General features: G+C 38.9%; 1 protein-coding gene across 3 annotated transcripts in view; it reads right to left on the bottom strand.

The window, feature by feature from the left end:
* Nucleotides 1–3,509, bottom strand: part of IL7 (interleukin 7) — a 58,498-nt gene extending 54,989 nt beyond the window's left edge. For all 3 annotated transcript variants that reach the window (XR_007135433.1, XM_047783699.1, XM_047783701.1), the window contains exon 1: nt 2,871–3,509. Coding sequence is in view for 2 of the 3 variants with exons in the window: in XM_047783699.1 (XP_047639655.1) it covers nt 2,871–2,880 (10 nt within the window). In the remaining variant the exon portion in view is untranslated. The remainder of the gene's footprint in view (nt 1–2,870) is intronic.
* Nucleotides 3,510–16,499: the final 12,990 nt, after the last annotated feature.

Genomic DNA, 16,499 nt, shown 5'->3' with positions numbered 1-16,499 from the left:
TTCAGGAAAAAAAAAAACCAAAAACACTGATTATTTGCTTTTATTACACTAGGTTACATGTCTGAGGAGGGCATAAAAAAAATCTCAATGCATATGTGTGAATTCAACATGTAAGTTGGTTCTATGAAATAACTTTTTCCATTTTTGTTCAAGATATTTGAGCATTGATATATGGCTATATATAATTCTTTATACTTGTTCAGGATTTTATCATTTGTTTTCAATTCTCTATTTTTATTACTATTCCATATTTGGGTCCTCAAATATGACTAAATTACCTAAACTAGATAGCACAGTTGCTAGATAGCATAGCATAGTAGGTCCTTAATGTACTCAACTCTCAAAAGAAGTAGCAAAAAAAAAGGGGGTAAAAAGTAAACCCCATCCTATGTAAGTTGGTGCAGCCACCATGGAAAACAGTATGGAGGTTCCTCAGAAAACTAGAGATAGAGTTGCCATATGATCCAGCAATCCCACTCGTGGAACAAAAATATAATTCAAAAAGATACATACACTCTTATGTTCATAATAGCACTATTCACAATAACCAAGACATGGAAACAACCTAAATGTACACTGATAGATGGATTAAGAAGATGGAGTATACACACACACACACACACACACACACACACACAATAGAATACTACTCAGCCATAAAAAAGAGCAAAATAATGCCATTTGCAGCAACATGGATGCAGCTAGAGATTATCCTGCCAAGGGAAATGAGTCAGAAAGAGAAAGACAAATACTATAGGATATCATTTATATGTGGAAATTAAAATATGGCACAAATGAACCTATCTACAAAACAGAAACAGACTCAGGAGAATAGACCTGTAGTTGCCAAGGGAGAGGAGGTTGGGGGAGGGGTGGAGAGGGAGGTTAGGGTTACCAGAAGTGAGCTTTTCCACATGGAAGGATAAACAACAAGGACTTACTGTATAGCACGGAGAACTATATTCAATGTCCTATGAGAAATCATAACAGAAAAGAATATTAAAGAATATATATATATGTGAAACTGAATCACTTTGCTGAACAGCAGAAGTTAAAGCAAAATTCTATACTTCAACAAAAGAAGTAACCCCACCCTGAAGGATCCAGTGAAATCTGTGGGAACAAAATGCAGAAAGCCACTCATAATCGCTGTGAGTAGGGGTTTAGAATTCTAGTATTTTGACTGCTGATAACTTATGGCACATGATTAATATAGACATAATTCAGGATGTGACAGCTACTTGTTAATAATGGCCGCCTTAGTTTCCTTTTCTTGTTTTACCTTTCTACTTTAGACCAGAGGTGATGGAAGAATTAGAACTGGGGACTGATAAAGAAAGGAGCAATTGCAGGAGCTCCAATGGACATTAAGGAAAGCAGGGATAACAGGGATATACTTGATTTCTAATTCTATATTAAACTTCTGGAGGATGCCCATTACAAATCTCCTATACCCTAAACTGGCACCCCCTCTTTATCTTGTTATGGATATGATACTTCTTGGTTATGCCATTTTTTTGTTGTTGTTGTTGTTCTTTTCGTTTTGTCTTTTCAGGATCACACCCTCAGCATATGGAGGTTCCCAGGCTAGGGGTGGAATTGGAGCCATAGTTGCTGTCCTACACCACAGCCACAGCAACACAGGACACAAGCCGCTTCTGCGACCTACACCACAGCTCAGGGCACCAGGATTCTAACTCACTGTGCCAGGACAGGGACTGGACCCCTGTGCTCATGGATACTAGTCAGGTTCCTTAACCACTGGGCCACGATGGGGAACTCCTTGGTTATGTCAATTTTTGATGCTTTAATATATATGAGAAGAGAAAGGCCTCTTTTGACCTAACGGTGCAACCAAGAAAGGGCACAGACCAGGCATCGAACACAAGAACAATCTGCTCCTATTCCGGCACCCTCCCCCACCCGTCTCCTTCTGCTTGAGGAAGTAATTTACTGTTAAACAGTAGAATTTCCCTCAGCAGATCCTCTCCATTCACATCTCCTATCCCCTTTTTCCCCTTCCAGTCAGCTTTTGTACTCTTCACATAGACCATACGGCTGCCAACGGAATCCAGTTCGCCTCCACTCTGCCTCTGTCCATCTTAGGTCTGTATTCCGCACAAATGAAACATATGAGACCTCAGCAAGGGTCTAGAATTTAGAAGTATGCCTGGTAACTCTGCCTGCATCAAGGAGCACCCATTTAGGAAAAAAACAAAAACCCGAAACTGGCCTTTTTCAGTGCCAGCCCGAACACTTGGGTTTCCAGAAAAAGACACAAAGTACAGCCCCAGTCGGAAACTCCCAGCCTCAAAGAGGGGGGAAAACGGGGTTTTCCAGAGACCTATCCCCTTGGGGTTTAAAAGCGCGTCCCTTGGGAGCTTCGCTTTCACTTCTCTAAGGAGTTGGAGCTACAAGAGCCCAGATACTCGCCGATCCGGGGGCGCCTGTGAGTAAAGTGGCGCGGCCAGGACCCGGGGGAGGGTGGGTTGTGCGCCAGGTTGACAGAGGGCAGCGATGGCGAGGGGAGACTGACCGAGAGCACTGCTACCCCTGAGACCTGGTTGCCCGCTGCCACCGCTGAGCGGCGCGGAGGCTGCAGCGCTCGATCTGGGGACAGAGCCGGCGTCGGGGACTGCTTCTAGCACGCAGCCTGACAAGCGCAACAGTCCCATGTGCAAAGTGGCTATGGGCCAGGGATCCGACGCGGGTGACTGCCGCCCAGGGCAGAGCCAGGGCTCTCTGCATGTCCAAAGGGCAAGGCCGGGTTGTTCCCGGACGCGCCTGGGCGCGGGGCCTCGAAGCGCGTCCCAGAGTCCCCGGGGCGTGCCCGGCGCGCGAATTCATGCGCCCGGGAGAGGAGCGCTTACCATGGAACATGGTCTGCGGGAGGCGGGCGTGGTCATGATGACCGCAACTGCAGCAGGAGCAAGCTCTCACCGCCCATAGTCACTCCCCGGACCCTGGTCTTCCGCGGAGTTGCCGAGAGTCCACGCCGGGTAGGGCTGTCTCTGCCGCTGGTTCCTCCTACCCACGCCGCGCCTTCTGTTTCATCCATCCCCAGGGGGGCGGCACACACCACGGCCCGGCTCTGCGCTTTGCCTTTCCCATAACTTCCGTAGGATCAGCCGGCGGTGTACTTTCAGTTTCTACTTTGAGCTTGGTCTGCAGGTTCAATCTTTTGAGTTAATCGCTGTGGCTCCTTCACCGCCCCCTGGTCACCTGCGTCCTCCCCTAGCGCTTCCTGTGAGCCTGGATCAAGACCAGAGGAGGGCGCGAATTCCCAAAGCACCGCAGGAGGAATGAGTTGGCTTTCTGAATCAGGGCGATTCGAGGCAAGAGACTCCAGATGACCTCTTGCCGCCTTGACAAAGCTAGCTTTTACTAAGATCTAAAAGCATCGGTTGCTAATATGTCCACGGAAGCCACAAATGTGTAGGGCGAAAGCTGGGCTATTGCAAGTGGACGTCAGGGAAGAGGCGGTGCAGCTTTTGCCGCGGATGTAGTGGACCATGCCAAGTAGCATAGTGGAAAAAAAAAAAAAGGAAGTAAAGAATTGTTGAGAGGGACACGCCCTCAGTCTCTCCTACTGCTCAAGTCACTTTCCTCTCTGTCTTTTGTATATGCACCTGCCCAGGTGAGACCTCAAAGAAAAATAATCAGGTGGGTCCGCCTAATCTGGTAAATTCTATCTTTGGAAGGGAGTGGAGACTGACTATAATAGTTAATGACAATGACTGCATCTATCTGAATTGACTCATAAATTAAATTATCCATCTTGACTGTGTTACATAGGAGTTCATTTATTTTTTCCAGGACTGAATTATTTAGGTATTTTTCTGTTTCTCTTTGATTTCTGATATTCCACAAAAGTGTTGCTTAAGTGAAGGTGGGTAATGTAAAGTAATAACAGTGATAATATTATGGCTCTCATTTATTTAGCCTTTGCTCTGTGTTAGTATTGTGCTAAGCATTTTATGTATATCCTCTCATACAAAATTTCCTTGGTGGTAGACAATTTTGTTATCTGCAGTTGACAGATGTGGGAACTGAGACTTCCTTAAGCATTTGCCAGCATTCACTTAGCTGGTTAGTAACAGAGCTTGGATCCAAACCTACTCTATACTGGCTCAAGAGTCCACAACTTGGAATTCCTGTGTTAAAAATCCTTGTGAACAATGTAGAAATTAATGCCAGGAGAGAGACAGGGCCATGTATCATGTGGATGTGCCTTTGTCCCAGTGTGGGGACCTCAGGAAAGCTTTCTGGAGTTTGTGAGTTATAAATTGAGACCCAAGTGAGATTCATTACCCTGGGAATGTGAGCGCTCCAGGTTCTTTGTTCTAGTGTGAACAAAGAAAAGAGGGAAAAAAAAGGGAGAAATACAAAAAACAATGAAATAGACAGTGAAACAGCCCCACTTAAGGCTGAAGCTTGGATTTCTGACACCTCTTTTAGTCTCACTTCCCACCCTCAATCTATAGGCAGGTTCTGTCAACTCTACCTCTAAAATAAATCCTGAGTCCATTCTGAATCTGCTCTGTGATTTGCCTCTTGGTAAACCATTAAAACCCTGCTGTCTAGGGAATCTTCCAGTTCTCGCTCTTGCCCACACCCCCTACATTCTCTTCATAGCAGCAGGACATCCGATTTACATTTGCCACCCTCTGTGACCACCTTCTGGTCACTTCTTTCTGCACACCAGGCTTTCAAGTCCCTGTATGATCTGGGTCCCACTGCCCTCTCTGACCCCCTCTACAGTGCATGTCCTTTTTCCTCCTTATGCCCAGCCAAGCTGACTTCCACTTAAAAGAGTATCTAGCACAACAAAGCCATCCAGAAAGTGAAAGAATGAGAGAGCACAGTTGAGGGAGATGGATGAATGGGAATATGTGTGGAAAGAAAGGATGTGGAGGCAGAAAAGAAATAGAAGAAAAGGGAAAGAGAACGAGAGAAGCAAATGAGAACAGGAGGCAGATTGGGAAGGGGGGGGGAAGCCAAGTATTTCCATGGGAATGACACCAAGGTGGAGGTGTAGAGAAATAGGAGGCTGGACTATAAAAGTGACTTCTATAACTAAACACAAGGTTGGTTATTGATTTATTTCAAATTCTTGAAAGCAGTATTAAGATGTGTAATTGCATGCAGCTTGCACTTAAAAAAAAAAAACTTTCCAGGGACGATTAAAAGAGCATCCATCAATAACTTGCTCAACAGGAAATCTGTCTTCCTGTTTCATGCGGTCACCATAAAACCTGGTTGAACAAGGGCTCGTGCTTAAGCAAACTTTTGGGAAGCATGAGGGGAAATTATTCAGAACACCAGGAGAGGAGATGTAAATTCCTCACTGGACTCTGGCCCCAAGTGTGAAAAATCACTCTAAAGAAAATGTAAAGGATTTGGCATTTTTATTGTGACATGAAGATGGGCACACTCCAGCTACATCAAATTATTTTTCTGTCTATGGTAGAATTAATACCATTTGAAAAAAAGTCCAAAATGTAGTCTTAAATTTGTGGTTGATATTTTGATAGGCTGAATATTATTTTCATAAGACAGATAGATAAGGATAAAATGTTTTGTGAATTTTTATATGCCAATGTTTTGTGATTAGAAAAATGGAGTGGTTACCATTATGCTCACTCCTAGACTCAATGAATTGTGCAGAAAAGTCAATACAGAAACAAAATAGTATATAAAGTTTATGAATTATAACCAATAAATAAAAAATATTAAGAGAGAATACAACATTCTTGGAATGGATAATACGATGTACTCAAAAAAATGCAAGTAAAACAACATGAATGTCAATTTAGAGAGAGAATTGTTAAAGGGTAACCAATGCCTTTTTAAATGTTCTATAATCTTCAATCAAAATAGTCATTATGGTAACCTAAACATCTTTTCTTGACAATGATCTGAACTATTTTTAACCAGCTTAACATGACCATATAGTTTGAGATCTGAATGCTAGCTATCATTCTGTCTATAGATATTTTTTGACTTTCCTGTAATTTAATTTTCCAAGCATAATATTCAACATATTTCAAACACACACACACACACACACACACACACACACACACACACACACTTATTGGACTTTATGGGCATGTGTTCTGTGTAGAATACATGAGGCCTGTGCTTAGAAGGGCCCTGGGCTTGGTTTAATGCTCGGTACTCATTGTCTTGAAATTCTTAATTATTTTTGGACAAGGGTACTCTCATTTTCGCTTTGTATCGAACCCACAAATTCTGTAACTGGCCATGCATACTCACATTTATTAAGCTACTCTTTGTGCATAATAATGCATATCTTCAAGGTGGTTTAAGTCTGGTGGAGAAAACAGATGTTAAATGTGTAATTACAAGGAAAAAGAATATTATGAAAAGGAAATGTAGAGATATATTTTAAAGCAGAGGATTGACTATCTAGACCCTTTTTAAAAATTAGTGAAGTTAGAGTCCAAAAAAGGACTCCAAAAGGACATTTATCTGTTCAGCGGAAAAACAGAAGTTCTATTGTGGCACAGCAGGATAGGGAATCCGGTATTGTCACTATAGTGGCTTGGGTTGCTGCTGTGACTGAAGTTCTATCACTGGCTTGAGAATGTCCACATGCCTTGGGTGTGGTCAAAAGAAAAAAAAAAAGAGAAAAATATCTATAAGTGGATAACCTACAGTTCTAATCAGATTTGTTTGCATTTCAAGCCTGAGCTTGAGAATGAATTTTCAATTTTATCAAATGACTACTTAACATCTATTTACAAGGTCATGTTTTTTCTTGTTGCATTCCTGAAGAAACCACAAATTTACCATGATGTTAAATTCAAGTTGCTAATATTTAACTTAGAATTTTGCAACTATATTCATGATTGAGGTATGTTTGTTCTTCATATTATATTCAACTGAGCTGGGGCTATTTTGGCCAGGTTTTCTTAGCTTCATAAGAGGATTTGGGAATTTGTCAGATTTTCCTAGCTTCATAAAAGGTTTCCAGTGTGTTTTCTAGAAACTGTAATGGCTTAAGCATTATATGACTGATTGGAGTTCAACAATGAAACATTTAATTTCATGCAGCCCAGGGATGGACTAAGATTGCCAGTTTTGAGCATTATAGGAATTAAAATAAAAAAGTTTCTTCTGAAGATTGAATCAAAATAGCTACATCAGACCATCAGGAAGTCTGATGGAAAGAGGTATGTCAGGATATCAATGATTGCTTGAGCCATGTAAATGAATGAAATCATTCAACCTGCAACTTTGAAGAAAGAAGAGAGAGAGAGACAATACCAGGAGAAAACTTGAGACATGGGCATTAAGGGTAGATGGAGAATTGGGTGCCAACCAACAAACTGACAAATCATAGGCAGTGAAGTAGGAGAGGCAGAAGCCAGCTTCCCAGAAAACCAAGGGAGATAGAATTTCAAAATAGATTAAGTAGTATTTCCAAATGTCACATAGAAATTGAACAAAGTGAATACTGAAAGGCATGACCACTGAATTTGGCCCAGTGGAGAGTGTGTATGGCCCTCATGAAAACAGTTTGAGAAGAGCAGTGTAATTAGAAGCACTATTCCAGCTGTGGCATGTAAGGAAAGATGGACACACAATGAGAGGCGACAACTTTTCAGATGCCTGGTAAAGATAAAAGAAATCAGGTAGTGGTTTGAAAGGCATGTGAAACATAATGGAGGAGTTCCTGTCATGACTCAGCTGAAACGAATCTGAGTAGCATCCCTGAGGATGCAGGTTCAATCCCTGGCCTTGTTCAGTGGGTTAAGCATCTGACATTGCCCTGAGCTGTAGTGTAGGTCGAAGATGAGACTTGGATCTTGTGTTGCTGTGGCTGTGCATAGGCCAAAGACTACAGCTCCAATTCGACTCCTAGTCTGAGAACCTCCATATGCAACCCTAAAAAGACAATAAATAAATAAATAAATAATGGAAAGTTTTCATGTGTGACAGGCCCTAGAACATATTTATATATTAATAGATAACATGTTAAATTCTTCTGAAGATGTAGGAAAGGATGGAACCAAGAAACCCAAGATACCTGATTAATTTTTTCCTGTTTCCTCCTCTTTCATTTCATTCCTTAAAATCTGTAATTCTAAATAATCAGAATCCACTACAAATTCGCAGTTCCTCATTTTATGTTTCATATTGAAATGTTCCCTCTGAGACTCACTGAGCTACTTCTGGATTGAGTATTGGCTAGTCTAAGAGAAAAATACTGCCCACATAGCTACCAGCTGCAGCTTGTGTGGTTTGCATCATCCAGTCCATTTGTATACTAATGGATGTGTTGTTAGCCATCGGAGGTCCAGTTAATTCCCTTTACTGATATGGTATATTGAATTAGCTGCATACAACAGAAAAAGTACCGAAAGAGAACTGCCAAAGAGATCTACTTGCAAGAACAGGTTTGCCATCAGGTTTACTTATTTCCTTTCACAGTTTAATCCGACAAAGACTTAGCAGTGGAAAGAAAAAAAGTTAAATTTACGTCACCAAAACAAATATTTCTCTGGGCATCGAAAAAACCAAGAGGAAACTAAAGTCATAAAGAAGACGGTAGTTGCAATCAAGATGAACACAAAGCTACTGTAACAATAACAACACCAGCAAAGGATGAATTTGATCTACTCTATATATTCCAGCACTTTTGTAGATTTAACCTTTCCAGATTTCTTTCTGCTTCTAGTCTTTTTTTTTTCCCTCCTTCTAACAGTGATCTTTGTGGCTCTTAAAAATCCTCAAGTTTGTCTTATTTGGATTGTTTTTGGATTTTACTCTGAAGTCACTGATTGAAATCTGATTATTACTGGAGAATGCCTGCAAAAATTTCTAGTCTCCGAGGGTGATTCTTAAATGACCAATGTACATTATCCTTTTTTTGTCCCATTTTTTTTTTGATTAGGTCTCATTGCAAGCCACTTAGAGCATGTATACAAAGTGAAACTATATATACTGAAGACTCAAAAAAGCTGCAATTGCTAAATACATAAGGACCTTTTGGTAACAGTCTTAATTTCATAAAGTTTACTTTAGAATTAAAAAAAGTTATAATATGGGTTAGTTTGGAATTAGAGTCAAAGGAGCTTTACTTTTCTAATCTGAATAAAAGTTTAGCAATCTCAGAGAATGAGAATGATACAGAATATCATTTTTAAAGGAGGGAAATAACAGGAAATAGAAAATATTATATTTCACTGATCAAAAAAAGCCCAATGTTTTACTTACGCAGATGAGGGAGAAAAACTGTTGGCCGAAAAGAAAATAATCTAAAGAGGAAGACATGGTTAGAAAACCTGTTAAACATTAGGGAAAATTGCTAACGCAGCAAAACAAACAGGAAATCAAAGCATAGTGCTGCCATTTCATAGGGTATGTTTCTTAAGAAATATATAATATATAATATTTTGCTCCATTGTTTGAAGAATCTTTGTTTCTTCCTAAGACTAGTCAAGGTCAGCACATAAATGTGCTCAAGTTTTTCTCAACCCTATATAACTTCTTTTAATTCGATACATAGTTATCAAATAATACTATGTGCTTGGGCTATATCGGTGTACAAAACAGACTAAAATAATTTCTGTTAAATTGAGTTTACATTCTCCTGGAGGAGATAGATAATAAAAAGTAAATACATATATATCTATGTAAAATGTTAGAAATTTACTAAGGTTGATGGAAATTAATAGGATCAGGATAGGGAATTTGTGTATGTGAAGGGGAGTGCAGAATGGAGAAGTGTGTCGTGATTTTTAAATGGGCTTCAATGGGAAAGTGACCTCTAAACAAAAACTGAAAGGTGACTGAGTGAGTCACATGCATGTCCGTAATAAGCATTGTCTGGAGAGAGGAAAGACAGCACAGAGCTCTATGGCAGAAAGAATGCCTGGAGACTGAGCTATCTGCTTCTTCCTTTACTTTCTCCTTCCTTCTTGGGTACCTGACTCAATTTTAAGAGCTTCCACTCCTGTTCCGTCTTCGCTCTACTGAACCCTGGCTTCTGGCTACCATACCTAGTCATCTGTGAACTAGCTGGCTAGCTGTTGCTGATCATAGTACTCCCTATTGCCTTTTAAAACATTATAGGAGTTCCTGTTGTGGCTCAGTGGTTAACAAATCCGACTAGGAACCATGAGGTTGCAGGTTCGATCCCTGGCCTTGCTTAGTGGGTTGGGGATCCGGCGTTGCTGTGAGCTGTGGTGTAGGTTGCAGATGTGGCTTGGATCTCGTGTTGCTGTTGCATAGGCCAGTGGCTACAGCTTGGATTCAACCCCTAGCCTGGGAACCTCCATAGGCCATGGGAGCGGCCCTCAAAAGGCAAAAAGACAAAAAGAAAAAAAAAAAAAAAGCATTATAAACCTGTGAGTTCCCATTGTGGCTCAGTGGGTTAAGAACCTGACTAGTATCCATGAAGATGCAGGTTAGATCGCTGGCCTTTCTCAGTGGATTAAGGATCTGTGTTGCCACAAGCTGTGGTGTAGGATCTGGTGTTGCTGTGGCTATGGCATAGGCCTGCAGCTCCAATTCGAACCCTGGCCTAGGAACTTCCATATGCTTCAGGTGTGGCCCTAAAAAGAAAAATAAATAAATAACTATGAAAACAGAACACATAAAATGTAAGCATTGAATTAATGGAGACAAGTAAAATTTTAGAAAATTAAAACTCCATATAACCATCACACTTGTGACAATCATGCTGTTCATATTTATTTTTACCGAAATGAGATCATTGTTTAGCAATATGCTTTGTTTTCAGTCATCTATCTCTATATTTCAGTTAATTCTTATCTAATACCCAGATATTCAGATTTCCAAAATAAACCCCCAAACAGTCATTGAATTGAATCTCTGGTTTCCTTTAGTAAATTATTTATATTAGAAACCGCAATTGGGGCACTAGAAGTGCCCATTACTTGTAGGTCATTTTAGCGGTTGTAGCTGGAAAAATTATAAATTAGTATTGATCTTTCTAATTACATTTTAAGAGTTCAGCTTTTTTCACTTCATTTTAAAATTTAGAAAGTTATCATTTTTCTCTTCCACTGAAAATATTGATATTATTTAATATAAACATATAAACATAACTTATTTTTAAACAATATACATAAAGTACTTATAAAATATTAAAACTAATAGTACATTAAATAACATAAATTTGAAGAGAATTTTAAACCTTCATAGCACTTTCTGTTCCTTGAATTCATCCCTCTAAGGACATACCTAACATCAAAATACTGTATTCCAGAGTCTCTTAAAAATCAATGTTTTCTATTCATGTTTATTTTACCAAGTTTACATATGGTAGGTTCAGTTATTTTCAATGGTACTTAATTAACTATCCAGAAAACATATTACAGAGAAGTTCTATGTGGCAAGTTCTACCTCTTTTTCTTTTACCTCATCTTCTTTTCCCAGCAGGTAAATATTTTCTCCATGTCAGAACACAGAGACTTTTTCTGTTTTTTTGTTTTATGAGAGCTGCATTATATATAAAAACACATAATTTTTTCAGCCGACACTCTATTGCTGGCCACTCAGTTTGGACCCAGTCTTGTAAAAACGAAGTGGTTTTGGTTTGGGGTACTTTTCACCATTTAGTTTATTTGACATCTTAGAAGCATTGGACACTAATCACTCTTTCTTGTTTTTTTTTCCCTCTCCTATGTTTCCACTGACCGCATTCTCCTAATTCTCATCCTACAGACTTGCAATCTTTCCTCCTCATTCTTTGGATTCTCTTTCGCTGCTTGTGTGTTGTAACATTTCTCTTCCTCAGGGTCCTGACTGTGGCCTCTCCTCTTGGGCTGCACTCACTTCCCGAGTCACCTCATCCACGGGGATGGTCTTAACCATTGGTTTAAGCTCATTGCCTACATTTTACATTTCCAGCCTAGTCCTATATGACACTAAATTCCAACCCAGGTATCCAGCATATATGGTGCATCTCTGAGTTTCTCAAAGACATCTGAAACTCAGCATATACTAATACATAGTTATTTTCTACTTTGTTCTTTTTAATATCCTTTTAGAATATATACTTCATATGTTTCATGTCCCAGCCAGAAACTGAGAAATGATAAAATTAATCACTAAATTCTGTTTGATGTCATTTGCTTGTTAATAACTGTCCTCTCTCATTCTTTCTTGCTGTCTTTGTTTAGGTCCTCTTTCTTTCTTTTTGTTAATGATTTTTCTTTTTTCTTTTCTTCTTTTTTTTTTTTTTCGTCTTTTTGCCATTTCTTGGGCCGCTCCCGCGGCATATGGAGGTTCCCAGGTCAGGGCTCCAATCGGAGCTGTAGCTGCCAGCTTACACCAGAGCCACAGCAACGAGGGATCTGAGCCTCGTCTGCACCCTACACCACAGCTCACGGCAATGCCTGATCGTTAACCCACTGAGCAAGGGCAGGGATCGAACCCGCAACCTCATGGTTCCTAGTCGGATTCGTTAACCACTGCGCCACGACGGGAACTCCGATTTTTATTTTTTTCTATCAAAGCTAGTTTACAGTGTTCTGTCAATTTTCTGTTGTACAGCAAGGTGGCCCAGTCACACATACACATACATATACATTCTTTTTCACATATTATCGTAGGTCCTCTTTATATCTCTCCTCAATTACAAAACCTCTTTAAAAGATGTTTTTAACAAAATCAGATCTGCCACTCCAAGTATTTCAATGGTGTCCTGTTTCCTAGGGGCAGTGTCTACAGACACTCTGTGTGCGATACAAGATGCTTCATTATTTAGTGCCACCCTCCTGCCATCCAATCACTTTGATGTCCCATCCAGCATCTTGAACCTTCAAATCATTCTGACTTTCAGATTTCTCTACCTCTGCACTTGCTGTGCTTTCAGCCTAGAGTACCCCTGCCCACTCCATTCTTCAGGTTAAGTTCAGGTTTTATTTCCTGAGGGATGTTCTATTTAATCACTTGTATGGACCAGGTCCTTATTTTATCAAATCTTTGTCAGCTTTGTTAGAGTTGTTTTGATGATTTTCTCCCAACACTATTAGATCCTTAAGGCAAGGGCTTCCCTTTTGTTTATGTTGTCTTTAGAGCCGTGCATTGGCTGTCTTGCCTTAGGTGATTGATTTAAGCTTGTTGAGTGAATGCCTGGCTGCTTCTGCTGGTGCTTGTGTTGTGATATTAGAGTCACAATTTCCTAAGGACAAACATCTATCTTTTTTTAAAATTATTATAGTTGATTTATAGTGTTCTGTCAATTTCTGCTGTACAGCAAAGTGACACAGTCGCACACACACATTCTTCTTCTTACATTATCCTCCATCATATTCCATCACAAGCGACTAGATAGAGTTCCCTGTGCTATACAGCAGGATCTCATTGCTTATCCACTCAACTTCAATAGTTTGCATCTACTAATCCCAAACTGCCAGTCTCCCCCCGCCACACACTTGGCAACCCCAAATCTGTTCTCCATGTCCATGAGACAAATATCTATCTTGTTTGTGGCTCTATTCTCAATGTTGCACAGTTGCACAGTTCCTGCATATCACCGCACTCAGTAAACATATAGCCAATATCATCTTAGATCTAGATGCATGCATTCATGCTGGATATTTACTCATCAGCTGATAACTAAGCTTTAGAATAATTAGGATATCTCATTTTAATTAGAATTCTATATATAGACAGACTTCATCTTTTAGGCACATTCAATTTAATTATATATTTGAACAACAAATTCACTTATTATGATTTCAACATACCTATCTGATTTTATCTCTGATATTTGGCATATTTGTCTGTGTTAAAAATGCTATACAAGCAACAATTACTATCCTAAGCAATTTAATGTGTTCAGACTCATTTAATCTAGATAGAACAATACTATAAATATGAAACAAGACTTTCTTTTAAAAAAATAGTCTCTAGATGGATCTAATGCATTATGTGTGGTAGTGTTCTGTAACTAAGTACTAGATATAAGGAAATAGCAATATTGAGGGGAGGAGAATTAAGTTAAATATTAAGTAGTTTCTTGTGTCAAACATGTATCTAAACACTTCCATTTACATATATTATTAAATTGAAAATATTATAAATTTGATTGTAAGATCTACCTTAGTTATTTTACCTTCCTCCTCTTCCTTCCCACAAACCAATATTTGAAATTGAGGAGACTGGCTCTAGAAATTATTCCCATTTTGGTTTATGGGAATTATTTCATTATAGCAATATTTATCATGACTAAGAGTGGTTTCTAGGCAGCACTGTAAATAGAATTTTGTAAGTATATGTCTTGGCAGGTGGAAGATGATGTTGCATAAAGTAGGTCTTTAAAATATGTGTTATAAACTAGTGTAGGTATTGGTTTTGATGTTGGTTTTAAATTTTATTTGTATTTTGGAATGGTGAATTTGAAAAAATTATTCCATCTGAATTGGATGGGTTATAATTCGATAAACTTCATACTACATTCATTGATGTAAATATACTGCATTGATTTGTAATTAATTTAGTCAAACCCCTCCATGTTACCAACATATATTAAATACTTTCAAAGTAGATTATGTCACATATTTCATTATGCTCTATTAATGATGGTAAGGTAAAGGTGATTACAAGAAAAACTGTGCTCTAAAACCAACAATTTATGTTGAAATAATATGAGTAACTAAATAATATTATGTGCTTTAATTACTAATACAAGGTGTTATGAATATTTTAACGCTCTGAAAATTTTACTTCCTGATTTTTTTTCCCTTCAAAGAGGCTGCCTTGTGAATTTATACATCTCTTTTATTTTATTCATGTGATTACTCTTCAAAACGTATTTTGGAAACGTATTTTGGAGTAGATTGCAGAGACTCTAGTATATTATTTAAAAATTTTTCTATTATGATTAAGAGTTTAACTTTTAAAAATAGTGAAGCTTTTCTCCCTTCCTTCCTTTCTTTGTCTCTTTGGGGCCACACCTGTGGCATGTGTAGGTTCCCAGGCTGGGGTTCAAATTGTAGCTGTGGCTACCAGTCTACACCACAGGCACAGCAATGCCAGACTGGAGCTGTATCTGGGACCTACACCACAGCTCGTGCAATGCTGGATCCTTGACCCACTGAGCAAGGCCAGGGATTGAACCTGCGTCCTCATGGATACTGGTCAGCTTTTTTGCCATTGAGCCGTGATGGGAACTCTGATAATAACTCTAAATAAGACTTGTAGATTATAAGTATTAAAAAATAATAAAAAATAAAATAGTGGAAAAATAAATCAGAAATTGAAAAAATTATGGAATTCTTAAAAATTTAATTGTTAATTAATTTTGGCCAGGTCGCAAGTGTAGCTGGCTTAATGTAAGGTGAGTGCAGACAGCCTGCTAGGGTTGGTGGTGATTGGAGAGTTCAAGACGTGTCCAAAGGAGGCCAGAATGCTGGATCAGCATTGCCTTGTTTTCCAGTGTTGCAGGCAAGGCTGAACATTTGCATATTTGCTGGACCCTCCCACTTGTTAAATGTTGACTCAGTTTTCTTCAAGTCTTAATTTGCAATCTTGACTTTACAGTAATACCTCTTATAGTGCTTACACACTTAAGTTTTCATAAATTTAGCTTTCTTCATGCCAATATTTTCCTCTCTAATTAATCAATAATATTATGGCAAAGAGTGAGAGCAGAGAAGAATATGTAATTTATTTTATCTGTGAGGACTTCTCTCTTAATAAAATAGCATTTCCCCCTACCTTATCACCATGTCTTTTTCTCCATGCCATTTATCAGCACTTGACAGATTGCATATTTACTTGTTTGTTCACTGTGTTTTTCCCTCCACTATAACATTAAGTCCATGAAGACATTTTTGGGGGGTTCTCTGATGTACATTGAGTCCCTCGAACATTTACTGGCAAATAAGTAGTCCTTAATAAATATCCATTGAATGAATGAGTATTCCACAGGTAAATGACTGCATTAGGGAAATAACCTAAGCAATAGGGATGTTTAACCTTGCTAAGGAAAGACATAATCAGGAATAGAATCAAGAGTGTGCTGGCACTGGTTCATACTGGCCCGGGGGAGTTGATGACAAACATCTCTTCTCAGCTCTTCAGTAATGTCCCATGGAGTGTTTCTGCCACAGAAACCAGTAAACTCTAAAAATGTATCATTTACCAACAAGCTATTGGGCACACATTGAGAGATGATGGCTTAGCAAAAGAAAGCACTTTTTCACATTTAGAGCTGTCCAACAATGGAATGGTCTAACTCTTCAGTAGTATTTAGGTCTATTTTAGAGATTTGCTTATTGAGATATAAATTGTCAAAACTTATTCAGGCATGTATAGTTGCTGAATCGTAGGATATGTGGCTATTTAAAAAATAATCTATTTTCCTATGGCCCTTTAAAAATTTTCCCTATTGTTATGAATTTGTATAAAGTTTTACTGTGGTATGCCTAGGTGTGGATTTCTTTTTACGTATCCTGCTATAGATTTTTAGAGCTTCTTGAATCTGTCATTTG

Source organism: Phacochoerus africanus, chromosome 6 (assembly GCF_016906955.1).
Source record: "Phacochoerus africanus isolate WHEZ1 chromosome 6, ROS_Pafr_v1, whole genome shotgun sequence".
Taxonomy (NCBI): Eukaryota; Metazoa; Chordata; class Mammalia; order Artiodactyla; family Suidae; genus Phacochoerus; species Phacochoerus africanus.
This window is presented reverse-complemented; position numbering and strand designations above follow the sequence as displayed.